This window comes from Diplotaxodon limnothrissa, linkage group LG15, assembly GCF_057381915.1.
Source record: "Diplotaxodon limnothrissa isolate DT_005_m linkage group LG15, D_limnothrissa_male_GT1.1, whole genome shotgun sequence".
Taxonomy (NCBI): Eukaryota; Metazoa; Chordata; class Actinopteri; order Cichliformes; family Cichlidae; genus Diplotaxodon; species Diplotaxodon limnothrissa.
Genome location: NC_140610.1, coordinates 4,681,042 through 4,706,780, shown reverse-complemented (window position 1 = coordinate 4,706,780; position 25,739 = coordinate 4,681,042). Strand labels below are relative to the sequence as shown.

General features: G+C 41.4%; 1 protein-coding gene across 5 annotated transcripts; it reads left to right on the top strand.

Moving 5' to 3' along the window:
* Positions 1–7,724: 7,724 nt before the first annotated feature.
* On the top strand, positions 7,725–24,632 carry gpcpd1 (glycerophosphocholine phosphodiesterase 1). 5 transcript variants are annotated; one of them, XR_014906874.1, is made up of 21 exons: positions 7,725–7,788; positions 8,087–8,176; positions 8,332–8,422; positions 8,563–8,647; positions 9,875–9,950; positions 10,677–10,718; positions 10,931–11,054; positions 11,284–11,527; positions 11,666–11,828; positions 11,992–12,121; positions 12,308–12,362; positions 12,450–12,542; positions 12,651–12,725; positions 14,082–14,121; positions 14,436–14,494; positions 14,595–14,660; positions 14,746–14,882; positions 18,896–19,031; positions 20,243–20,403; positions 21,787–23,190; positions 23,334–23,383. XR_014906874.1 is itself a non-coding variant. In XM_085372441.1 (21 exons), exons 2-21 carry the CDS (start codon positions 8,128–8,130, stop codon positions 23,351–23,353), a joined length of 1,896 nt encoding a protein of 631 aa, XP_085228567.1. In that variant the 5' UTR covers positions 7,725–7,788; positions 8,087–8,127; the 3' UTR covers positions 23,354–23,418. The 5 variants fall into 5 exon arrangements, 4 of the variants coding, with proteins under 4 accessions (XP_085228567.1, XP_085228565.1, XP_085228566.1 ...); XM_085372441.1 differs by having other exon boundaries at positions 21,787–21,836; positions 23,334–23,418; XM_085372439.1 differs by lacking the exon at positions 21,787–23,190 and having other exon boundaries at positions 23,334–24,632.
* The last annotated feature ends 1,107 nt before the right edge of the window (positions 24,633–25,739 follow it).

Below are 25,739 nucleotides of genomic sequence, written 5' to 3'. Positions count from 1 at the left end.
GAGGAATCGCCTTTATTTTCTTTTTCAATCATCAGCGTCCCGTGACATGCCCTGCTTTATGAGATCGATTGTAAGCTCTTGAAAGATCAGATTTCAAGTGCCAAGTTTATTTTTTTTCTGACACAACTATCACTGCAAATGGAGTTTCAGTGGAGCAGCGTGAGGCTCAAAGAGAATCCATGAGAAATAGAAAATGACTGTGCATTTATCGCTGGTAGATAGAGCCACACTGCGGGCAAAACACGATGCTGGTTCATTCATTCATTGAAACGTGGTAAATAATAAGCATCCAGTGAAGGTATGTGAAGTATATGTAAGCTGACCTCATTTATGGGCTGTAATTCATGGTAACTGCTATTTTTCTGTTTATAAGATTCAAGCCCAACATAATTATACATAATTATGTGTGTAAATGAAACATAATTATGCCCTGAAGGTCATCATCAGAGAGTATTAAATGCTCTGAATTGTCAAGAAAATAAGAGCAAAGACATTCATAAAATGTTGTGTTTCCATAACTGTTTTGTATTTATTTGTTTCATTTAAACTTAACATTTTTACATGTTTATGCGCACATTGGGAACAGTTTTACTCACTAAGAGGAAACACTCTCACCTGACAAAGTGTGATTTATTCCTATAATAAAGATCAGGTTAAGCCTTCGACTCTTGTCGTACGCTTTGGGAAACAGCCTGCTCATTTCCTGAGCTGGGTGTCGAGCATATCTTGTACATCAGCGCTCAGAAATACTGATTGTCTTCACACTGAAGAACGGTGAGGAAGGAGCCTCGTCTAAGGTCGAGTGAAGCAAATCTGTTTGTGACATGTAGTATTTTATTTCATACAGAAACTACATGTGTTGTTGTAGCAAAAGCTAACAGGGTTACTTGTAAGGCAGCCAGTTATACTGCTGTGTACTGTCAGGATTATGCCTGGAATAATGGGACTATAAATTTGATGTGTTTCCTCGTGCTCACTGGTGGAAGAAATTATGACACTGGTTTACCTTCAAATAAACTCTGATAGCTTTTAAATAATAAAATTTTAAACAACAAAGTTAAAATTGTATGTTCCTTCCTTTCACAGACACATTGATCATATTAATCTTCATAAACTAAAGTCTCAGAATTACAACCCCAATGCCACAAAACAAGTCGGGATGCTGTGTAAAGTGTCAATTTAAAACAAACAAACAAACTGAATGTGATTGTTTTCAGATCACACACAAACACATTTAATTCAGAGTAAAGCAGTAGAATAGAATAGAATAGAATAGAATAGAATAGAATAGAATAGAATAGAATACCTTTTAGTGTCACTATATACATGTATAATGAGATTCAGAGCAGCTCCTATCCAGTGCAGACATGTGGAAAAAGAAAAGGGGGGGATGAGGTGCATAGTTCTGAGGCATTATGAACAGTCTCAATTAAAATATCAAATATACAAATATTGGAAAAAATGAAAAATACAAATAAATAGGGTTTACAGTACACAGTTTTTGTTATGTTTATTTATAAGATTGTAAGTTCGAAGTTACATAAAATCACACCAGACAAAGGACATAAGATTAAAAAATAATAACATTCAAGCACAGAAGAAAAAGAAAAACAAACAAAAAAAAAAACAGGAAAGAAAAGAAAAAATACACCGGTTAGCCAGTACAAATCAAAAGTTCAAAAGAAACACCAGTGTCCAAAGAAGATGATTTTCTGTGTGAGGTTAGACAGGACAACAGAGAGTTCACCACGTCCAGAAGATGTGGGGAACAAGTCCAAGAAGGAATCAGGGTCCAGCAGAAGTGCAGTTTCACACAAACACAAAATGCAGTCAAATAGGTTAAAGTTTATTTTGAACCAAAGGAGCTTGCAAAGAAAAGCGTCTGGACTTCTTTAAGTTGCTTGAAGACGTTTCACCTCTCATCCGAGAAGCTTCTTCAGTTCTAAGGTCAAATGGTGGAGAGTCCCAGATATAAACCTAGTGGGAGTGACCCCCCACAGAGGGACAAAAGGACCCCCTGATGATCCTCTAATCGCCTGAGCCAAGGTGGGAAACTGGGCGTGGGTCCCAATCAGCCAGAGTTTCGGGTGTGTTCATTGTGAAACCTGGCCCCACCTTATCATGCGAATTCCTGAGGTCAGACGGCCCAGGATGTGAGTGGGCGTTAAGGCGTCTGGGAAGGGATCTCAAAACTGGATTATAGATGGCAGAGAGTTGGTGTCGTAAACCACCGCCTCTGTTCAAAGATGGTCGCTCACAGTGGACATAGATGGCTTCTTTCACTCCTCTTTCAAACCATCTGTCCTCTCTGTCCAAAATGTGAACATTGGCATCCTCGAAAGAGTGACCTTTATCCTTAAGATGCAGATGGACTGCTGAGTCTTGTCCTGTGGAGGTGGCTCTTCTGTGTTGTGCCATGCGCTTGTGAAGTGGCTGTTTGGTCTCTCCAATGTCTGACGCAACAACATTGTCATCCCCTATGTAGCCGGTGTATCAGAGAAACTCAGGAGAGTTTTCTCCAAGCATGACATCCCAGTGTATTTCAGACCCAGCAACACGCTCAGACAGAAACTGGTTCACCCGAAAGACAAAACGCCAAAACACAAACTTAACAATGTGGTGTATGCTGTACAGTGCAGCGAGGAATGCTCAGACCTCTACATTGGAGAGACCAAACAGCCACTTCACAAGCGCATGGCACAACACAGAAGAGCCACCTCCACAGGACAAGACTCAGCAGTCCATCTGCATCTTAAGGATAAAGGACACTCTTTCGAGGATGCCAATGTTCACATTTTGGACAGAGAGGACAGATGGTTTGAAAGAGGAGTGAAAGAAGCCATCTATGTCCACTGTGAGCGACCATCTTTTACGACACCAACTCTCTGCCATCTATAATCCAGTTTTGAGATCCCTTCCCAGACGCCTTAACGCCCACTCACATCCTGGGCCGTCTGACCTCAGGAATTCGCATGATAAGGTGGGGCCAGGTTTCACAGTGAACTCACCCGAAACTCTGGCTGATTGGGACCCACGCCCAGTTTCCCACCTTGGCTCAGGCGATTAGAGGATCATCAGGGGGTCCTTTTGTCCCTCTGTGGGGGGTCACTCCCACTAGGTTTATATCTGGGACTCTCCACCATTTGACCTTAGAACTGAAGAAGCTTCTCGGATGAGAGGTGAAACGTCTTCAAGCAACTTAAAGAAGTCCAGACGCTTTTCTTTGCAAGCTCCTTTGACTACGATGACCTGGATGACTGAGAACCTTCACAGACTTTATGTTGAACCCCATTAATATGATTGAGAAAAGGGCCCCAGATTTCGACAAACTTAAAATGAGTGTCAGCCAGACGATAACGAACCTCTTCAATATACAAACATGCAATCATCATGTAGCCAAAACCTAAACAATGGAGGAGATGGTGATTTCCGGGCTCTTTTAGCTCCAATCATGCCAAACATTAAGGCTTTCTGAAGAGGACTTCAGGACGGCTTTAATTTGATGTCATAAATACAGTTATATATATTAAATATCTCTGCCCAGAAACTCCCGAGTGTAGGGCAAGACCAGAAAAGGTGACCAAGGGTTCCTTCCATTGCTTTGCATCTGTCACACAAAGACAAAATAGATGGAAAAATGCTGCCTAGCTTTGTTTTAGAAAAATGCAAACGATGAAGGACCTTGAACTGTATAAGTTGTAGTCTGGCATTAACAGAGCGTTCTTTAATCTTCTTCAACCCATGGGCCCACAAAGCATCCAATATGTCTACTTCCAAGTCCTTAATCCAAGCATCCTTGATGTGGTTTGTAGGTGCAAGTGTAAAAAGTGTAGTAAACTGGCTTATTAGGTGTTTGGAAGTGGGATTTTTAATCAAATAATCATAAAAGTCACTATGAGCAGGGGCCTTATCCAGATGGGCGAAGGAGTGTTTAACAAAATTCCTCATTTGTAAGTATCTAAATAAATGAGCAGAGGGGAGCATAAATTTTGATTGCAACTGAGCAAATGAAGCAAAACAATTGTCGATGTAGAGGTCCTTAATAGTGTGAAGACCTAATTCTGACCAAAGCTTAAACACAGGGTCCATCGAGCCGGGTGAAAAAGAAAGGTTTTCAGTTATGGGAGCAAAAATGGATAGGTCTGGAAGGCACAAAGCACCCCTAACTTGCTTTAGGATCCTAAGAGAATGACCTAGGACAAGACAGTACACAGTTTAGCATTGTCTTGCTGAAATATGCAGAGCTTACCTAAAAGGACTTCATCTAGATCAGAGGTGGGGAACTGCAGGTGTAGGTGTCCGACAGGTTTTAGGTATTTTACAAAATAAATTAAAAACTCTGATTTTTTATGACCACAGAAAATTCTTCCACTTTGTCTCAGTCCATTTTAAATCATCTTTGAGCCAGTGAAGAGAGCAGCATTTCTGAATCATGTTCACATATACAGTAGCATGGCTTCTTCTTCACACAATAGAGCTTTAACCTGCGACTGTGCATGCCACGATGAACTGCGTTCCAAGACAGTGATTTCTGGAAGTGTTTCTGAGCCCATGCTTTGATATTAATGACAGAATTGTCTCTGTTTTTGATTCAAATTTTCACAACTTTATATTTAGGAACATTATTCTGAAATGATTTCTGCACTTTGTAGACAGTTTTCTGCAGACTGGTGAACCTCCGCCCATTTTTACTTGTGAGAAACTTTTTACTCCCAATCATGTTACTGACCTGTTACAAGTTAACCGAGTTACAAAATGTTCCCGAAGCGGATTCTTTGTAGTACCACTTACTTACCCATCCAAACCTTTTAAAAAATGAGCTAACATTTTTCATGACATAGTTTAAACATGTGACATATTTCCTATGTTTGTTTGTTTTTTAAATTTGGGTTTTACGTTATTTTGAAACACAGAAATGAAGCAGAAATATTGCAAGATTATAAAATTAAAATCCACACTGATTTTTCTGTTGATTTGGCGTCCTTAATAATTCCTAGTGACTGAGCTCCAGTCTTTGGCCTGAAGACTTCTGTTAATGCCTGCTTACAAAACAAAACACATGTAAATGAATAAGCATACAGCACCAGGAAGTATATGGTGATTTGTAACAAGCAGACTGTTGAATGGTGAGAAATACCCTGAAATATTCATTATGCTGCAGTCACTTTATACTCATTATGATTTCTGCTTCCTTTACTCTTTCATCGGGTCTTCGTGAGCTGCACATTTCACTCTCCCTCTCAAACCTCTTTTTGATATAGATAGTTGAGCCATACAATCCCAGTTAGCCCCTCTAAAAGGTTCATGTTTATTTAGTGTCTGCTTTTAAACACAAATGGCTGAAGTATATAAACTGTTTTGTTTTTGTTGTACATAAGTGCTTTACATACACCTTTATCTCTGACTGAATGTCAGGATCTCACTTATAAGGACGCTTTTCGTTCTGACAATATGTTTTCTGATCTGATTGAGACTGTAGCGTTTTCTTACTGTTGCATGGTGTGTTACCTTAATTTGAACACGAGAGGGTGCTTCAGGCTAAATTTTGGCATTGATTATTAAGTCTCGTAGTTAATTGTTCGATGACATGACAAATACGTCTCATACATCCTAATTTGGAAACCAGATCTTCCTTCCTTATATTATAAAAACTTTGTTTGGATCTGGGTGCTGAAAATAACAATAGTGAAACATTTTCACAGTTGTACAAACCTACTTCGCATTTATCATTTAACCCTTGACCCGCTGCAGTAGTTACACCCTTTTCCACATACTCTACAGTAAAATAATAAAAAATGTTTTTGGCTCATCTGCATTGGATCGTATTTATAGTTATTTCAGTAATAGGCTATTAGTGTCTGACCATGTAAGACTTCTAATGTTCATCCAGTCTCAGTGAAGACAACCCTGCTTTAAAATGCATCAGTAGTGGATGGGCGTTTCAGAAATATAATTAACTGCTTTCTACGATTTGTTTTTATAAAAGTTTGCGTTTTAATTATAATGCCCATGCAGTGTTTAAAGTAAGGTTACACTCTCCAGTGCATAAGTCTGAGAGGGTAAGTGAGTTTAAAAGGCCACATCATCTGATCCCTCCCTGTCCCAGACTGCCCAAACAGTGAAAAATGATCATCTGCTCTTGACCCAAGGACGTCGAGAAATGCAAATATGCTATCACACATTTGCATTTCAGTTATGCAATTCACGCTTTCGTGGAAAAGGACTTGCCAAAGACACGACTATTTGTTTCTCTGTGTGTGTGTTTTGGAAATCATTGCCAACTTGTGGGACATCTGTTTTCTCAATAGTCAAGAAGGCGGATTCATGACGCAATTGTCCCAAACGTCTCCTCCTATTTAATATCGGAGCACTTCGTCCTCGTCTAAAAAACAACTCATATTTTCAAAGAAAATGCTCAGGTTTATCGATTTCAGCTGATGGTATGTTGATACTTCTCAACACTTTTTTTTCTATGCGTTGTCATTGTTGTACATATTTTAGTTTGCCGGTGCATTGCAGCAAACTTAAGAAAGTCAGTTGATGTGGCATTGTGGACTTCTCAGAAGCTCCTACGCTTAAGATTTTCTTCAGTGTATTTTTATAAGCTTATATTATTTCTGAGTACATTTGATTGTAAACAGTATTTTTTTTAAAAAAAGAAAAAAAAAGACCTTGTGAGAAAAGCGATTTCATGTAAGACATTTATCAGAAATATATTTTACTGCAGTCGACGTGGGCGGGGGTCGAGGTTTTTCTGCCGGCATACCTCATATAATTGCCGTGTTTCTGAAAAGTACGCGAATGCGGCATGTTGACGCGCCTCAGATCCGGTGCAGAGCGGTATGAACCGGCTTCCCCAAGTAGTCACCGGAAGCCAAATACAAGAAGAGAAAATGATAACAAAATAAAAGTGAATTTTTAATACAATGTCCAAATGTTGTCGATGCAAATGCTAATATTGAAAACATTGCTGATTAGTTTTGAATGTTATTTTCTCTACATTCTGTGTCCCAATACAATAGTCTTAAAGTTTCTTTTCATTTGTCACTGTTTTACAATACGGTGTCTTTAAAAAAATGCATTTTTTTCATTATAATAAATATAGGTGAAAATGTTAATCCAGCGGTACACCAAACATGTAAAAAAATGAAAACACAATGATCATGGATCATAAATTTCGTTCTGGTTCTTTTAGCTATCTCACAACCTCAACACAGGTAAAGCCATCATATTGGACAATGAGATGGAAAAAGTACACAACAGGTTTTAGTAGCATATATTAATAAAAAACTTGTATCTTAATTTTGTGTAATCTAAAGAAATGGATATGTATATATCCAGGAGAACTTTACCAAAGTTCTTCTGGATATAATTTCGTTGACGTTCGGTCTGTAGTTTTACTTTTAAAAATATATCCCGGAAGTCGTATGTGACTTCTGGTCATTTGACGCACACGCTTCCGGATGTTTGCTAAATCAGCTAAACAATGGTGAAGCTTTCATGTCAGTCAGTTAATTCTTAGTAAATCAACACTTAGTTGTGTCTTTAGGGGTTTTGCAAGGTTTCTGTCAGAACAGGGTTATATTTTCAGTGAGTGTTTTGTTTTCTCTTGAGATAAAGCTTCCTGTCTATCTGGTGCTTGTTTCTCTGAACAGAGATGGGTCGGCTGTTCAGATTGGCTTTCGCTTAGACCGGCAGCTGTCAGCGGGATAGGCGTAGTGTGTTTTCCGCGGGCTCTCCTTACGCGTGGGTGTCAGGAGCCGATACAGAGCTACCAAGACTTAGAAGGTTAGTCGCTTCTGTTTGTATTCTTCTACTTTTCGGATTTTTAACGATGTTTTTGTGACACAATTTCTGTTAACACATAAGCTAGATTAATGTGCATTTTACCTTGAGTTAACGCGCTAACTGTTGCTAATGAGATAAATTACATTACTATTACTTCTTAGATAATGTCGCAAGTTTTTAGCAGACCGTGGCCTCACTTTGAACAGTCCTGTGCTCCGCATGTTTTCTAGCTTAAATTGCATGAGTTGTATCTGTAGTTTAGAATTGCACAAACTAATTCATGGTTATTATCTTACAGCTTGTTTGCGCCACCTATTTCTGTTTGTTCCCGTGTAAACAATGGAGACCTGTGAGGTGACTTTGGCAATCAGGGGAGAGGCATCCCCAGGTATATCTGATAAACTTGGTGTGACCTTTAACCTATTTTCTCCACGATACTTGTATCAGAAGGCTGATGACTTTGTTTCAGTTTGTAGCCATGCCCCATTCATTTTTTTCTCATAAGGTTTCATCGGGTTCATGGCTTGTTTGGATTTTCCATAGGTGAGGTATTTGCTGTTGTTGGTAGCTGTGAAGCCTTGGGAAGCTGGAGCCACCAAAAAGCTGTGACTCTTCATCCTGTTGGTGGTGATGAGTAAGTTAGACTTTTTTGTGTATATTGTAAATACTTATATACAGGTTGCTCCCCCCCCCCCTTACAGTTTGTGGCCAAGTGTCATTTATAATTACCTTGTCAGAATAAAAAAGTAAGCTGTGTGGGTTTTTTCCCCGTAGATGCATGTGGACTACAACAGTCACTGTGCCTAAAGGTGTTGTTACCCAGTACCGCTATTTCAAAGGCTTCTTTCTAGAGTCCAAGGTGAGCTGCTTTTCATTATTTTATTGTCCCCCATGTGAAAGATTCATTCCCCCGTAGTCATAAAAGAGCCACTGAATAGACTAGACTAGCTATTGTTTGTTTTGAAACAATTTTTGTGGGTCATTGTGGTGTGCGGGATTCTTTGAGCCTTAGTATTTTTTTCTATTGATGTCATTTTCAAATCCCTGAAGTTCTTCCATATAGCAAAAGTCATTGTAAACCTCAACAGTTTATACCAATTTGTGAGAATAAATATTAGAAAGCATATCAGTTGCCCTGGTTTAAGACGGTATCTACACAAACGCTGTGTGACTGCCTGTACCTCTGTGTTTACATTCTCAGAAACATCTGTCAGTGTTGGTCAGCCACAGACAAACTGCCCAGGTGGCCTCCTCTAATCTAGCAGTGGGCCTTCATTGCACCTCGAAGCCTCGTGTGTGAAAATAGGCATAGAAAACAAACTGAGAGAGCAGAGATCAAAATTCCTTGGAAGGAAAAAACACCCACTGTGCATGCTTTGCTACAGTTTTTGTTGACTTTGTTTAGCCTAAACATAGTGTGTTTTTATGCTTTTTCTAAAGCAGGTGGAGCGCTCTTTGTGTGAGGATGACTTAACCTGATTTCATAATGTGTTTGTACTGTGTTTTCGACAAGATGCTATGTAGATTACAGAGAAATCTCTGCAAGCTCACACTTGATGCCTTACTGGTTTAATTTAAGAACAGCTCCCATTTTATGAAGTATGTTGGGTTTGGGTTTTTTTTGTTTCTTTGTTTTTGTTTTGTCGCACTTCAACTCAAGTTATATTATTGTGTTTAAAAAGTCCTAACAGGCAAAAAAAAGAGAAGATTTTAAATAAATGACAAGATGTCTTTAACTAGGTGGTGAATCGACAGCCATTGAGTCTTCTAGGGAGGTTTTCCCTCTAAAAATGTATTGGTATATACATGTTGTTTCTGTTGTGACTATTACTTAGTTAAAAGAAGATAACATAAACAAAGAAATGTTTCCTCCTTTTTTCTTTTTTTTTTTACACGTCACTAACAAATCCACTTTTCAGATTTCAATCCATGGTGGCTGACTGCCCTTTCTGGGGATCGGTGACTATGCTGGCTCTAATTCCTTTCTCACGGTCTGGTCCAAAGACAGCTTTGAGACCAGACTGAAAAGTAGGTTAATGTGTCTGATTTGAAAACCCTAACATTGTACCAAACATTGGAATTGCAGAGTGCAGGTGGTCCCTGTCAAGTGATAGTCAATATGTGGGAGACCCATCATCGCCCCCGCACGATGAGCCCCACAGGTATAGACCAACAGAAAACTGTTCAAGGTTTGGTTGGGTTGGGATTGATTAAGTGTGTCATACTCAACCCCCCTTTAAACCCCCCATTCTCTATTCTAACAGTTACCTGTAAACACCAGTGTAGAGTCTGTTCAGGCTTATCCTACTGAGGGTTTTGTTGTTTTGGATAACACTCACGCCTGAATTGCCATTTCCACCTGGCTGCAGTGTTTCCTCTTTAAACCTTGTCTGCCTGGAGCTTTTTGCCTTTTTGATGCTGTGCGTATGCTTTGGGGAGATATTTGGCGAAAAAGATGTACAATAATCCTGATCCAAGGAGGAGACACTGCAGTGCAGCCGATATTATGATCTGTTACTGTAAAGCTCTCTTTGTTAACAAGCTTGTGTTGTTAAAAAAAAAACTCATTCAAAATGAGCTTGAAATGCTGCTTACACACCCCACTGATTTCCTTCTTTGACCGCACCTTATCACCTATTCTTATTTTTGTGTGCTATTTTAGTCCTTTAAAAAAGCATTTCCTGCTGCAGTAGGAATTTTTTAGAAGTACTGCGTTCTTTGATTTCTGTTGTTTATTCTAAGTGACAAGTTAAAATAAAATTTAAAATACTATGTTTATTCCAGATCAGTTTGGAAAATTCTCGAATGCTCTGGTTTGATTTGACTTCAACTTTTGTCTCCATGAGATCCCTTTGTCCCATTTTTAATTCTCTTCTCCTTTACTGCAGCAACACACCAGAATATTGATGATGGACAGTTTGGATTTCACAGTAAGTTGGAATTAAAAATGCCAAAAAAAAAGCACACAATAACAAAGTGCAATAACTGCACTTTGTTGTGTGTCATAGATTTTTAATTACATTATAGTTCCTTTCTTCAAATATTATAGCCATCACCAGTTCTGTGGTCAGCATTCATGAGACACAGAGTGGGTGTGAAGTCTGATCACATGCTTTCCTGTCTGTGTCTTCTCTTTCTGCAGATGGGATAAACTGTGTTGACTCTGGGTGGCTGACATGTCAGACAGAAATTCGCTTACGTCTGCACCATTCCAAGAAGGCTCCAGTGTCCATCACTAAGAAAAAATTCAAGAAGTCTCGCTTCAGGTATTGATTACACAGAGGCTAAATTTAAAACCAGCTAGAGAAAGTATCAGGGCACAGATCGTTAATGTGCAGTCGTTACCTGATCGATCTTTCACCTGAGTTCAAGAAGTCCTGCATAAGTATCTATAAACGACAGCTGAAATTATAAGCTTTATCATTCGATGCAAAATGTCTTTACAGTATGTGTTTGAATGTGGTTTTATCTGAACTGTTGTACCTGTTTATGCAGGATCAAGTTGACATTAGAGGGCGTTGAGGAAGAGGAAGACGATGAGGAAGAAAACGAGCTCAGTCCTTCATCTTGGCACAAGATGACCACCACTCTGGAAATCAGTATGATTAGTGCCAATGGCTATAAGTCACGCCACTCGCAGCCTGAGTGTGGCTATGCTCTGGAGCCTTCCCAGTGGACTGAGTACAGTATTCACACCATGGACCCAGATAACCTTGAGCTCACATTTGAGTTCTTTGAGGTAATCCTCCTGGGATCACTGTCTCTAATAATTCTGTACATCTGGTAGTTGATGGTGAAAGGAAGGGAAAGCAGCACAGCTGGTATTTATTTAGGTAAATTGAATTGTGTTGTAGTAATCTAGTGTTTTTGTTAACAGGAGGATCTGAGTGAGCATGTAGTCCAGGGGGACATCCATCCAGGACATGTGGGCGCTGCCTGCCTCCTCTCTTCTTCATTTTTGGAGAGTGGCAATGATATTGGAGTAGTCACTCTTCCCATAATGGGACGAAATTCCAGGCAGACCATTGGAAAAGTAAGAGGTAAGTTTTCCCTTTTTTTCCCCCCCTCAAATATTTATTTATGACAAAATGAGATACAAAATCTACATAAATTTATGACCAGCTTGAGCTTCCTTTTACATGTTTGCCAGAACTTATGCATACCGTGAATGTACAAAGATGTTAACTTATTAATTCATTTTAGTGGATTACCTGGTAATCCGACCCATCCAGGGACTGCAGTGTGACATGAGCTCTTCATACACCAAGTACTGGAAAAAGAGAGGTACTTTGGATGTGGGTCACAGGGGAGCAGGCAGCACCCATGCAGCCAAGTGAGTGATGATCTTTAACTACTACCCAACTTAAAATTAAACATTTGCTGCTTTGTGTTTGTCTTCAGATAATATTCAGATTGTTTTCAAGATATGGTTCATCACACATTTTGACATGATGATATAACCAGTGACATCCATCATGGAATATTTTATGTGATCTTGTGGATATTTTGTGTTTAACAGGCACCACAGAATCAGAGAAAACACAATAGCCTCATTTAAAAGTGCTGCTAAGCATGTAAGTCACCAAGAAGATTATTGCATGAGTCAGTACTACTGCCCTGCTATTGCATCTACTAAATTAGTTTTCTTTCTGTATTCACAGGGCGTAGCCTTCGTAGAGTTCGATGTTCACCTCTCCAAGGATGCTGTTCCTATTGTATACCATGACCTGACTTGCTGCATATCCACTAAGAAGGTAAACTATGATTGTAATTGGCTCCTCAGAGCTAATGAGAGAAATTCATAGTAGCACTGCATGATCAGTTTCCCATGTCGTGCTAATATTTTGTCTCACACTCAACAGAAAAATGACAAGAACCTGGAACTCATTGAGGTGCCAGTCAAAGACCTGACATATGACCAGCTGCAGCTTTTGAAGGTAATAATGCTGTTCAAGTTAAATCTGTCTGTCATGATTGTGTCAGCTTAGGAATGTCATCAATCAGACAGCTTGACCTATAATTCCTGAGCTATACCTCTGCACAGAAAGGTAAAAGGTCTCCAAACCATACCTTTCCTAACAGTTATAACAGCTGTAGAATAAAAGAAAGTCTGCAAAACTTCTTACAGATGATGGATGGATGCCTTTCCTCTGCTTCTGTTGTCAACACCAGAATAAAATCAAATGCTCAGTGGAGTAGATCATAGTGAAAAGCTCCTTTTTTTTCTGATGTGTATAGATATTCATAGTATCACATTTGAACCAACACTACATTTACCCACCTGTTTGCCTAAAACGGTAATGGGGGAAAGAGCGAGTTTATAAAAAAAAAAAAAAAAATCCTTTTGATTGCTTTATTGATCATACAAGAAACATCATGGTCCCCTGCACTGATGCAGAGGTCAGATTGTTACCTAACAATCATTTAGCAAGACTGCAGGAAAAAAAAATCTACCAGCTTGAATTTTGGTGGAATTGATTACATTTTACACTCTGATCAGTTTCTTTAAAACTATGAAACTTGGTGAAGGATGTTAATGCAAAAAGTTTTTGGGGCGGGGTTGTTTTTAATTAGTTTATGTATTTTTGGGGCTGAGTTCCTGCCCCAAGTGGAGGAGTTCAAGTATCTCGGGGTCTTGTTCGCGAGTGATGGGAGAAGGGAGCCAGAGATCGACGGACGGATTGGGGCTGCAGCTGAAGTAATGCAGACGCTGCACCGGTCCGTCGTGGTGAAGAGGGAGCTGAGTGTAAAAGCGAAGCTCTCAATTTACCGGTCGATCTACGTCCCTACCCTCACCTATGGCCACGAGCTGTGGGTAGTGACCGAAAGAACGAGATCGTGGATACAAGCGGCAGAAATGAGCTTCCTCCGAAGGGTGGCTGGCCTCTCCCTTAGAGATAGGGTGAGAAGGTCGGCCATCCGGGAGGGGCTCAGAGGAGAGCAGCTGCTGCTCCACATCGAAAGGAGCCAGCTGAGGTGGTTCGGGCATCTGACAAGGATGCCCCCTGGGCGCCTCCTGGGTGAGGTGTTCCAGGCATGTCTCACCGGGAAGAGGCCCCGGGGCAGACCCAGGACACGCTGGAGAGATTATATCTCTCGGCTGGCCTGGGAACGCCTTGGTGTTCCCCCGGATAAGCTGGAGGAGGTGGCTGGGGAGAGGGAGGTCTGGGCCTCTTTGCTTAGGCTGCTGCCCCCGCGACCCGGCCTCGGATAAAGCGGATGAAGATGGATGGATGGATGGATGTATTTTTGGTTTGTTTATTTGTTTTTGTTTTTTGTTTTTTTTTTCACAGCTGGCTCATGTCACTGCAATGAAAGTAAACGATCACAAAGGTGTGCATTTATTTATTTATTTATTTATTCATTCATTCATTCATTTATTCTTTCAATACTCACATGATCATGCTAAGACCTTGGTTCAAAGAGTAAAATGGCTTGGTTATGAAATTATATTGTCATGTTTATAGAGGTTTTGTTGCATGAGGTGTTTAAGATAAGTTATTTTATTTAAGCAATGATTTGTTGTTTTGTACACTGTAGATGACACTGTTTATCCAAGCTTGTTTTGTACACATCATCTTGTAAAGATTTGTTGAATGTTGGGGATAACTCGTACAATGTAGAGTAATCTGTTTTCGTTTGCTCAGATTTGCTGGATGATGAAGATGAAATTGATGAGCATCAGCCATTCCCCTCGCTCTCACAGGTAAATGACATAATTTGATTGAACCATCTTCATCTCTTCCTCTTAGTCTGATTTTTATGTCCCAGTGTAATAAAGGATTTTGCTCTGTACCTCTCTACAGATCTTCCAAGCTGTTCCTGAAAACGTCGGCTTCAATATCGAGCTCAAGTGGATCTGCCAGATGAAGGTTAATATTCAGAAGTAAAGTCAAAAGTTCAAGACTGTCATTGTCAAAGTAACCTGACGTTGTTGGTGATGCTTTGTATTGACAGGACGGGTCATGGGACGGAAACTTATCATCTTACTTCAACATGAACACCTTTTTGGACATTGTCCTGACAGATGTTCTGCAGAAAGGTGGAAAAAGACGCATCGTGTTCTCCTGTTTTGACCCGGACATCTGCACCATGTGAGTGCAAAAGGATTAAAAGGGGCACATGCTAACACTCATGAGATAAACTCTCTGGTATTCACAAATGGTAAACACTTATATGTGGATGGATAAAGTGTATATTCCAAAAAAAAAATATATATATATATATAAAAAAAAAACACCCAGCACGCCCCTGTGGGCGGTTTATCCTTCAAGCTCGGTCCTCTACCAGAGGCCTGGGAGCTTGAGGGTCCTGCGTAGTATCTTAGCTGTTCCCAGGACTGCGCTCTTCTGGACAGAGATCTCCGATGTTATTCCCGGGATCTGCTGGAGCCACTCGCCTAGCTTGGGAGTCACCGCACCTAGTGCTCCGATTACCACGGGGACCACCGTTACCTTCACCCTCCACATCCTCTCGAGCTCTTCTCTGAGCCCTTGGTATTTCTCCAGCTTCTCGTGTTCCTTCTTCCTGATATTGCTGTCATTCGGAACCGCTACATCAATCACTACGGCCGTCTTCTTCTGTTTGTCTACCACCACTATGTCCGGTTGGTTAGCCACCACCATTTTGTCCGTCTGTATCTGGAAGTCCCACAGGATCTTAGCTTGGTCATTCTCCACCACCCTTGGGGGCATCTCCCATTTTGACCTTGGGACTTCCAGGTTATACTCGGCACAGATGTTCCTGTACACTATGCCGGCCACTTGGTTATGGCGTTCCATGTATGCCTTGCCTGCTAGCATCTTGCACCCTGCTGTTATGTGCTGGATTGTCTCTGGGGCATCTTTACACAGCCTGCACCTGGGGTCTTGCCTGGTGTGATAGACCCCAGCCTCTATGGATCTTGTACTCAGAGCTTGTTCTTGTGCTGCCATGATTAGTGCCTCTGTGCTGTCTTTCAGTCCAGCTTTGTCCAGCCACTGGTAGGATTTCTGGATATCAGCCACCTCCTCTATCTGCCGGTGGTACATACCGTGCAGGGGCCTGTCCTTCCATGATGGTTCCTCGTCTCCCTCCTCTTTCTTGGGTTTCTGCTGCCTGAGGTATTCACTGAGCACTCGGTCAGTTGGGGCCATCTTCCCAATGTATTCTTGGATGTTCGTTGTCTCATCCTGGACTGTGGTGCTGACACTCACCAGTCCCCGGCCCCCTTCCTTCCGCTTAGCGTACAGCCTCCGGGTGCTGGACTTGGGGTGAAACCCTCCATGCATGGTAAGGAGCTTTCTTGTCTTTATGTCAGTGGCTTCTATCTCCTCCTTTGGCCAGCCTATTACCCCAGCAGGGTACCTGATCACGGGCAGGGCGTACGTGTTGATGGCCCGGATCTTGTTCTTACCATTCAGCTGACTCCTCAGGACTTGCCTGACCCTCTGCAGGTACTTGGTGGTTGCAGCTTTTCTAGCGGCCTCTTCATGGTTCCCATTCGCCTGTGGGATCCCCAAGTACTTGTAACTGTCCTCTATGTCTGCAATGTTGCCTTCTGGTAGTTCAATCCCCTCAGTTCTGACTACCTTCCCTCTCTTTGTTACCATCCGACTACACTTCTCCAGTCCGAACGACATTCCAATGTCATTGCTGTATAGCCTGGTAGTGTGGATCAGTGAATCGATGTCTCGTTCACTCTTGGCATACAGCTTGATGTCATCCATGTACAGGAGGTGGCTGACAACTGCTCCGTTCCGTAGTCGGTATCCGTAGCCAGTCTTGTTAATGATCTCACTGAGGGGGTTCAGGCCTATGCAGAACAGCAGTGGGGACAGAGCATCTCCTTGGTAGATCCCGCACTTGATGGTGACTTGTGCTATGGGCTTGGAGTTGGCCTCTAGTGTTGTACGCCACATCCCCATTGAGTTCCTGATGAAGGCTCTTAGGGTCCCATTGATCTTGTACAATTCTAGGCATTCCAGTATCCAGCTGTGGGGCATTGAGTCATAGGCCTTCTTGTAATCAATCCAGGCAGTGCACAGGTTGGTCAGTCTGGTCTTGCAGTCTCGGCTGATTGTTCTGTCTACCAGTAGCTGGTGTTTTGCGCCTCTGGTATTCTTGCCAATTCCTTTCTGTGTCCCGCTCATGTATTGACCCATGTGCCTGTTCATCTTAGCCGATATGATGCCTGACAGGAGCTTCCATGTAGTACTGAGGCAGGTTATTGGTCGGTAGTTGGAGGGGACCGGTCCCTTCTTGGGGTCCTTGGGGATCAGGACCGTCCGGCCTTCAGTTAGCCATTCCGGGTGTCTCTCGTTAACTAGCAGCTGGTTCATTTGTGCTGCCAGACGCTCGTGGAGTGCAGTCAGCTTCTTCAGCCAGTAGGCATGAACCATGTCGGGCCCTGGTGCTGTCCAACTCTTCATACTGGAGACTCTTTCTTGGATATCTGCCACTGTGATGGTTACTGGACCCTGTTCAGGGAGGTTGCTGTGGTCTGCCCTCAGATCCTCTAGCCACTGAGCATTGCCGTTATGGGTTGCATCCTTCTCCCATATGCTCTTCCAGTATTGCTCCGTCTCCAGCCTTGGTGGTGCTGTTCTCTTATTGTTCCCTTGCCACTGAGAGTACACCTTTGCTGGTTCTGTGGAGAACAGCTGGTTTATTCTCCTGCCTTCTATCTCTCTGGTGTACCTCCTCAAGCGGCTGGCCAAGGCTGTGAGTCTTTGCTTGGCAGTTTCCAAGGCCTCAGGTATGGACAGCTTGCTGTATTTCTTAGGCACCTTATTTGTCGCACCTTTCTGCAACTCCGTTAGTTGGCTAACCTCCCTCCGTGCTACTTTGATCTTGCCCTCTAGCCTCCTTCTCCATGGAGGGTACTGCCCCTTGTCGCTGTTCAATGTGTAGCCAAGCATCTCACTGATCACTGCTGCCGTATTGTAGATTAGCTTGTTAGTGTCGGTAATCGTGGTTGTAGGTATTGCCCGTAGTGCTGCATTAACATCATCTAGCAGACCTTCTGAGGGTACTTCACGTAATCTTGGTAACCGGCTACGGGGGATCGAGGTTTCAAGCTTGGCCATGATCCTATTTTTCAGGTCAGTTCCTCTCGCACTCAACGATCCTTCTCCTATCGCACTTGGGGCTATGTACCCAATCTCGGGTGGGGGTGATGATATCGCCCCCCTGACCTGGCGTCCTGACTCCTCCTTGCCGTAGCATTTGTGTTGTACCTCGTCAATCTCTAGCTGTGAGAGCAGTCCCTTCTTTCGAATGTTGGAACACTGAGCTACTAGTTGTTTCGCCGTCATTGTGGATGTTGGGTATCGAAGAATCCATAGGTCCCTCATCCTATTCATGTAGCCCCTTCCGCCGGGGTTACTTGCGTAGTAGCATTCCAACAACGCCCTGTTTTCGTCTCTTGCCCACCGATGCCTTCTTGTTCCAGTAGCCCACTTTTCGTCAGGGTGCCCTGGTTCCTCAACACCTGACGCGGACCTTGTTGATCCGGGCGACGTCCGAGCCGGCATGCCTTCATATTTATTTGTCTCGCTCATGTCTGCGGTAGGCTCGCTTAGCATAGGGGGTCTAGCCTTAGGACCCCCAAGCTAGGCGAGTGGCTCCAGCAGATCCCAGGAACAACATCGGAGATCTCTGTCCAGAAGAGCGCAGTCCTGGGAACAGCTAAGATACTGCGCAGGACCCTCAAGCTCCCAGGCCTCTGGTAGAGGACCCGAGCTTGAAGGATAAACCGCCCGCAGGGGCGTGCTGGGTGTTTTTTTTATGAGAGATATATATATATATATATATGAGAGATATATATATATATATATATTAAAAAAAGATTTTTTTTATTATTTTTTTATTTACTTATTTTTTGAAATTCCTCAGACTGTGTTTTTACAAGAGTTGCTTTAAATAAGTTGTTGCTGAAAAATCTCTTTGTTAGGGCACCTTTAGGTAGTTCAGTCTCATAGTAAAGCATGGCTCTGGATGTTTAGCTGCTTGATTCTCCTATTCTCTTACTAGATTGAACTCATGAACAGATGTTGCCCTTCCAGCATTTAGTTATTAATAGGTGCTTTCCAGCAGTTTGTGATATCTGTTTTTGCTTGTCCTTCAGGGTGCGTCATAAGCAGAACAAGTACCCCATCCTCTTCCTCACTCAGGGAATTTCAGAGAAGTATCCCGAGATGATGGACATCCGGTGCCAGTCCACTAAAATTGCCATGAGCTTCGCCCAGAGTGAAAATATTCTGGTGAGATACAACCGTGTGCTTTACTACAATGATTAGTCTTCAGGTTTTTCAGTGTAATGTTCTTTTTATAAGTGCTACTGAATATGTTGTGTATAGTCAGTCATCTTGAATGTTTCAGTCCGAAGGGCTGAGAGTACTTTAGTGATTCATCCTCACCACTTTATGTAAGAAGGTATTTATTTATTTTTTAGGATGGACCGTATTTACCGTAAATGTCGGGCTATAAGCCGCTACTTTTTGCACAAGCTTTGAACCCTGCGGCTTTTAGTCAGGTGCGGCTTTTCTATGGATTGTCCGTGATTTTTGTCATATCGTAAGACGATTTGTTTTGTTTGTTCCGCTGTTGTACGGCACTACGTTGCCTGGCGGAAGGATCGGGGTTCAAGAGTGGTATGTTAGTCACATGTCCGTCCGCCAGGCAACGTAGTGCCGTACGAAGTAGCGCGAAAAACAAACTTCAAAGTAGCGCTACGCGTTCAGCGGGAGTCGTGGATGATGAGCGGCGATAAACTTGCAAGTTATGCCCAAAAAGCAAGTTATGCCCAACTCCACCGGTGGATTCTGACAGCGTGGAAAAGTGTGAAAACATCCACGATCACCAACGGATTTTGAAGGGCTGGACTGCTGCATGATGGAGAGGAGGACACCGCCACGGCCCTTCTGAGGGTGTTCGACTCTGACACTGACAATGAGGATTTCTTTGGTTTTGAAAGTGACAACGAAGGAGAGAAGAAGAGTGGATGACGAAGCCATCATGAGCCTGTTTGTATCCGACACTGGAGGAGAGGACTTTGGTGGTTTTAGTGCGTAGGAAGAAGAGAAAGATGGTGGTGAATGACTGACTTTTCTTCTTGTTAAAGCTGTGTCACTGCACCTGAGCCTAAAAGGTAGGCCGAATCTATTGTTCTGGTGTGCTGTAGGTTATTGTTATGTACTACATGTGCAAATATGTACCCATAACTTGTTTTTCAAAATATTAATAAAAGTGATGTCTCCAAACAGCCATCTCTTTCCTGACAATTCCCTTTGTGCATATTCTCTTACATATGATAAGTCAACATTGAAACACCTGCGGCTTTTGGTCAGGTGCGGCTAATGTATGTACAAAACAGGATTTTCCCCTGATTTTAGCTTGTGCGGCTAATATTTAGGTGCGCTTTGTAGTCCGGGAAATACGGTAATCTAATCTATATATGACTTTCGTTTTCTAGGGAATCAGCGCCCACACAGAAGAGCTGTTAAAGTACCTTAGCTACATTGGGGATGCCCAGTCTAAAGGCTTAGTGGTATTCAGCTGGGGGGATGACAACAATGATCACGAAACCAGAAGGAAGCTGAGAGAGCAGGGAATCGACGGGCTCATCTATGACAGGTAGGCTGAGTTAACCTTGCTTATCTGTGGCTGCCATGTTAATTTATCGTTGCATAGACTATTTCAAGGTTCAAGGTAAGGAGCAATATTGTTGTGTGAATTTCCAGGCCTGTGGGCTCCTCACTTTGTTGTCATTATGTTCTCTTGGAGCTTGTGATTATGTTACTTGTCAGACTTATAGGATTCACATCGTTAGGCTTGCTTTACATGTCAGCCGAGTCACAGTATTTCCTCGGTCCAATTGTCCTCTAATAGGAGACCAGTGAATTCCTTTCCGAGCATTTTGCTTTGTGTTTTATTAAGTTTCAGGAACATTATGTTACTGTTGTGTTGTTTCGGGGCTGACTCATTTGGCAGTGCTCTGCACATAAATGATTAACAGATATGTTATATATCTGTATGTTCACACAGATATACACACGTGACTTGTATTGCAGAGTCTGAGTTTGCATTTAGAGCTGTTTTGGTACATGCTGTGTATGTTATCTACACCTGCCACCTACTAATATCATTAACATTGTCACAGTCTAGGCAGTATAGCTTCAAGATGGCAGTGGCAGTACAATTTACATCTAGTACAATGTTTAATTGATACTAGTTGAAAGTGGAAGCTCCTTTTAATCATCACCTACAAAGGAACAAAATCATTATTTTATCCACTCTACAAATATGCTATCTGTGCTTTGGCACAGAGAATTGTAACTCACTAAATGAGCTACTAACTTCTACAGTAAAGAAACCAACACTGATAATATAGTAAAGTATACACAAAGTATCTGAAACACCTGCTTGTTAAATATCACTTTGTACTCCACACTCTATTGTGTTTCTGCTCTGGCTGAGACTGTAGGGTATTTCAGAGGCCTTTCAGGTTTATCAGGGATTATTGCATTCCAAGGTCCTTTTCTTATTACGGAGTACAATACTGAGCTGCTTTCCGGCTTCTTTTTCAGGTTTACAGAGTTATATAATTCAGTGCCGGGACACATTTTAATTATTTGGTACTGGCGTAGCTTTTGACACAAAAGCTTTGAGTATTCATTGACTAATTTGTGAGTGTAAAATGAATGCACACAATGTGCCAGTGCTGTTACATAAAGCTTGGCTGGAGCTGTAGGCAGGGTGACAGGGTTTTCTCTGGTCTTTCGCAAAGCTGCGTGGTCAGCAGAGCCTGTTTGTTATCAGTTTCAGTTCCGTGTCTGACTGTACAATGACAGTGACTCTACATTCCCGTTAGCACTTTCCCCCAGATTTCTGCAGACCCCTGCAGAAAAGACAACAGCCGCGCACACTCTAGTTTGTGTTTAACACCTGTTTTAACCCATCACAAACCAGTTGACCTCTCCAGGTAGTTGTTGTTATAACTGTGCTTCTTTCTTACAGAATTTCTGAAAGCTTGGTTCCATATTTAGACTCAAGTTCTCCAGATTCCCGTAATGTCTCTCTGGTTTCTGGCTGTGTTTTTGTTTATTTTCCCTCTGAACACTCCTTGGCTTGTTTTTGCCCCTTTAAAAATAAAGCTTGAATGAATCTCACTCATTAAAAGCTGAAAGAACAAAAGGATGTTCTCGACAATGATGCAAGACGGTTGACTTATCATCTTTTCCTTCCATATTCCACTTAATGTTCAGGTAGCAGTGGTTAATGCTTTGCATTTTTCTAAAATGTAATTGTAATAATCAAAGTTGTTTTGATTGGTCAACTGCCATGTTCATCATTTCCTAGTTTCGTTAGCTGAAAGCGGCTTCACTTCCTTTTTAATAATGCCTGTATTGTTTGGGTATGCTTTGAAAGGCCTCCTTATTACATGGTTAATTTTAAACTGTACACGGTGATGTTGAACTTTGAAACAAAGAAGGCAGCAAGAGCAAATGGTTTGTTTGGTGCATGAGACGGCACCTCTGGAGGCGTTGGCTTGTGTATGAACTACTTTAACACCTAGTTTTAATCTTATTTGCGTAGTACTAAAATATGAATGTTGCTTAACACTAAGCCACCTATTAAAGCATGCATACTCACTGTGTAGTTTTAAATAGCTCACAAAGGTACTTTGTCGGGTATAATAGCATTATTCTTCACAAATATGTTCTTTTGTTTGTTTGTTTGTTTTGCTTTTGCACTTATGGGGCTTGTGGATGGTCTGCCTTTACTACAACTCTCTATGTACAAAAGGGCTGATTGCACTGAACTCTCTGTCTTTATTTTGTGAACCTATTTAACAGCATCTTTCATGAAAGGATGTTAGACTTGCATCGCTCAATATGTGATGTTTTCATTATTATTGGAGTCTCATATCTGACTTCCTTTGAGTGCACATATTTACACAGACATGTCGATAATGATTGTGTCCTACAAAAGGGATCATAGATGCTTTTGTTCGTACTTGACCTAATCTGCTTTGGTTCAGAAAGTGAGCCATCCAGTTTTTAATGCGTGTATTGCCCATTCACAACAACATCTACTTCATATTGGAAGGAATACCTTATAAGCCACTGGTATGTAACATACCCAGCAGGTTCAAAAACAAAAACTGAGGTCTTCAAAGATTAATGGGATCTAAAATGTTTGCAGAAAAAGGCAGCTTCTCACTCACAGAATGGTCACCAGTGCAATCATTTCCCTGACCCAAATGAATGCAACAAATCCTGCTGATTGTATTAATGTGGGTGCATGGAAATAATGAATGTGAATTTCTGTAAAATTATGACTCTTCTTGATGGTTTAGAGAAGAACAGAAGTATTTTCTGTTGCTTGGTGGAGATTATGTGAGGAATAGATCAACTAAAGGTTTGTTAGTACTTTTGTCTGTGGATTGTTCTGTGCCATTGATTGTGTTGGTGCCATCGTACCAGCATGCTCGTGTACTCGATACTGTCACTGATCTAACTGCTAGCATGTCTTTTCTTTTTCTTTTTTCCCCCCACAACTAGTATTGGTGAGGACTCAATAGAACAGCCAAACATCTTCCAGATAGAGGAACAACACTCCCTGCAGGAGGTTATTACAGAGACCCTAAAGAGCTCATCTTGTTCCTGCTACTCGATTCCCTGCTCCTTGGCACCATGCATTGCCTCAAAGGACCGTGGTGGAAACCTCGAGTCAGACTCTGGTCTCAGCTCCTCATAAATATCCCTAAAGATCTACCTTTCTCTGTACTGTTGCTACACAGACAAACTCAAGAGGACCATGGTAGAAATGGGTGACTCTAGAAAGTTTATATCACTAAAACCACTCAGACCACCTTCACTCCACTCCAGTCATTAGCAGGTTTTTGCAGGCTGTCGTTTAGCTTCAGTGAAGTTTTATTATTTACTTTCTGTTGAACACGTGTATGTTTAGCCAAAAAGTGAAAGCAGCCACAAATGCTTTTCGTTTTTCTCTGTCAGACGCCGGCCTGTTTGTATAAGAGCAGTCTGCACAGAGGTTTTCATCATGCTGGAAACGAGGTTAAGCTGACAAATTGTTCATGAGTGGATATTTATGAAGCCAATGTTACATCTGTTCTATCGAATGCAAAATGCATGTGGTGTGGTTCAGGGGTATGTTTTTATGTGCGTGTACCCATGATTTATTGATCCTAAATATCAATAAGTAATTTTGAATTTTTTTTCACACAAATTAGTCAGTTGCTGGGTTTATGTTGCATACCACCTGTTCACTGCGCACAAAAATGTTCCAATTTGATGATGTTTAGAGGTTACCATACCACTCTGATCCTCTTTATGATGCCTTCAAACTCCTGATTATTGACTTGGTAATAAGTAGCCATTATTTTAACTTGGATACAGCACACTGGATGTACTGTTTTGTTTTTTTTATTACTTTTTTCTCCTTTGTACTTGATTTGAGGTTAAATGGGAAACTGTATTTATTTGCAGGGCACATTTATACCACAGCCTTAAAGGGGGAAAATGCTTATGTTTGCCTTTTTATTTGAACATTACCAATACCTCAATCACTGATTAGAATAGACTTGAGTTGAGATGCATACACTTCCATACTGTGTATATATTATTGGAATTCACAACACCAATGATGGTTTTTGGGTGGCGGGCTCATTTCTGGTGGACATTACCCTTTTTAGAAGTGTGTAAATCTGTGTTATCGCACAATTTTTAACCACAAAGACTGATGATTGCTGCATGTATCGTCTGTCTATCTGAACAACTGAAAGAATGAAAAGTGTCTAAGATGTAATATAACTACCAGTTCAATATAAATAAATAAAAAAAACAGATGAATACGATGGTTTCTTTGACTTTTGTTTTTCCAAGAAACTTAATGTTTCACATTTTCATAATAGTCACAGTCTAACTAAGAATTTCCATTTGATCTTTTGATTTTAATGGATCTGCATTTTCATTGTACCAAAGCTGCACTGCAATATGACTGAGTCACTGTTACAAAGCTGTAATCTGTAGTTGAAGTGTTCAGCCAGGTGTAGCCAGTGTGTAATTACCCTTCACTGGTTTTCCCTTGAAAGTTTCTACTGTAGAAGGTGAGTCATAAAAGTCAAACCAGTGGCCTGAACTGTTCACTATCAAAATTAATCAGTAATTGTGTTTCGTAGCAGCTTCACTGTTGCCATATCTTATCTATCTATATCTTGACTGTACACATTGCTTTTAATGTATTTTCTTATTTAAGCCATATTGTTTTATTAGAAACTAGTTTACAATTATGATTCTAGTACGAGTACCTTTTAGAATATTGGTAAACCATGTAAACAATTGCAAAATGCATGAAATTTTTCTTGACGCAAAAACTAAGTTGACTCATGTAGTAATGTCTTTATTGCTTCTGATTTTTAGATTAGATTAGAGTTTTGATTACCAGGTTGCTTGTTACAGATGCAACCAGACTAGTAAAGCAAACATTAAATGCAGATAAGAGAGCTGTTCTTAGTGCAATACATTAAAAGGTCAAAGTAAACAGACTCTTATGAGGTCATGACAAATGCCATTTCCAGGGAGTTGCTCTTTATATGGAGTTAAGTTCAAGACATACTGATACGTTCACTGTTTGTCAATTTTCCACCAACGTCGCCTGGACTCTCCAGACCTCTGCGCAAAAAGACTCAACGAGGACCATAAATACTGAGGATACTTAGATTTTATATCAGTATGGCTGGTTTAACGCCTGTCACTGACTCTGATTTCATCCTGGTACAGCCTCACTGTTATACACAACACTCTCTGATTACCAAACAGGCTGGTGAGAAAACAGGTTCTATTCAAGCACCGCTGTCTGAGTGAGTGGTATTGGGTCACTTACTAGGAAGGCCATGTGACCACACAGAACCCCCTTGCATCATCTCCATCAGTGCTGTTACCATC

Excerpts from the sequence above, each read along its gene's own strand:
- gpcpd1 (XM_085372439.1), top strand. The coding sequence starts at position 8,128 with ATGGAGACCTGTGAGGTGACTTTGGCAATCAGGGGAGAGGCATCCCCA. Across the intron at positions 12,543-12,650 it reads GCTGCATATCCACTAAGAAG|AAAAATGACAAGAACCTGGA; the intron begins GTAAACTATGAT and ends CACACTCAACAG. Across the intron at positions 12,726-14,081 it reads ACCAGCTGCAGCTTTTGAAG|CTGGCTCATGTCACTGCAAT; the intron begins GTAATAATGCTG and ends TTTTTTTCACAG.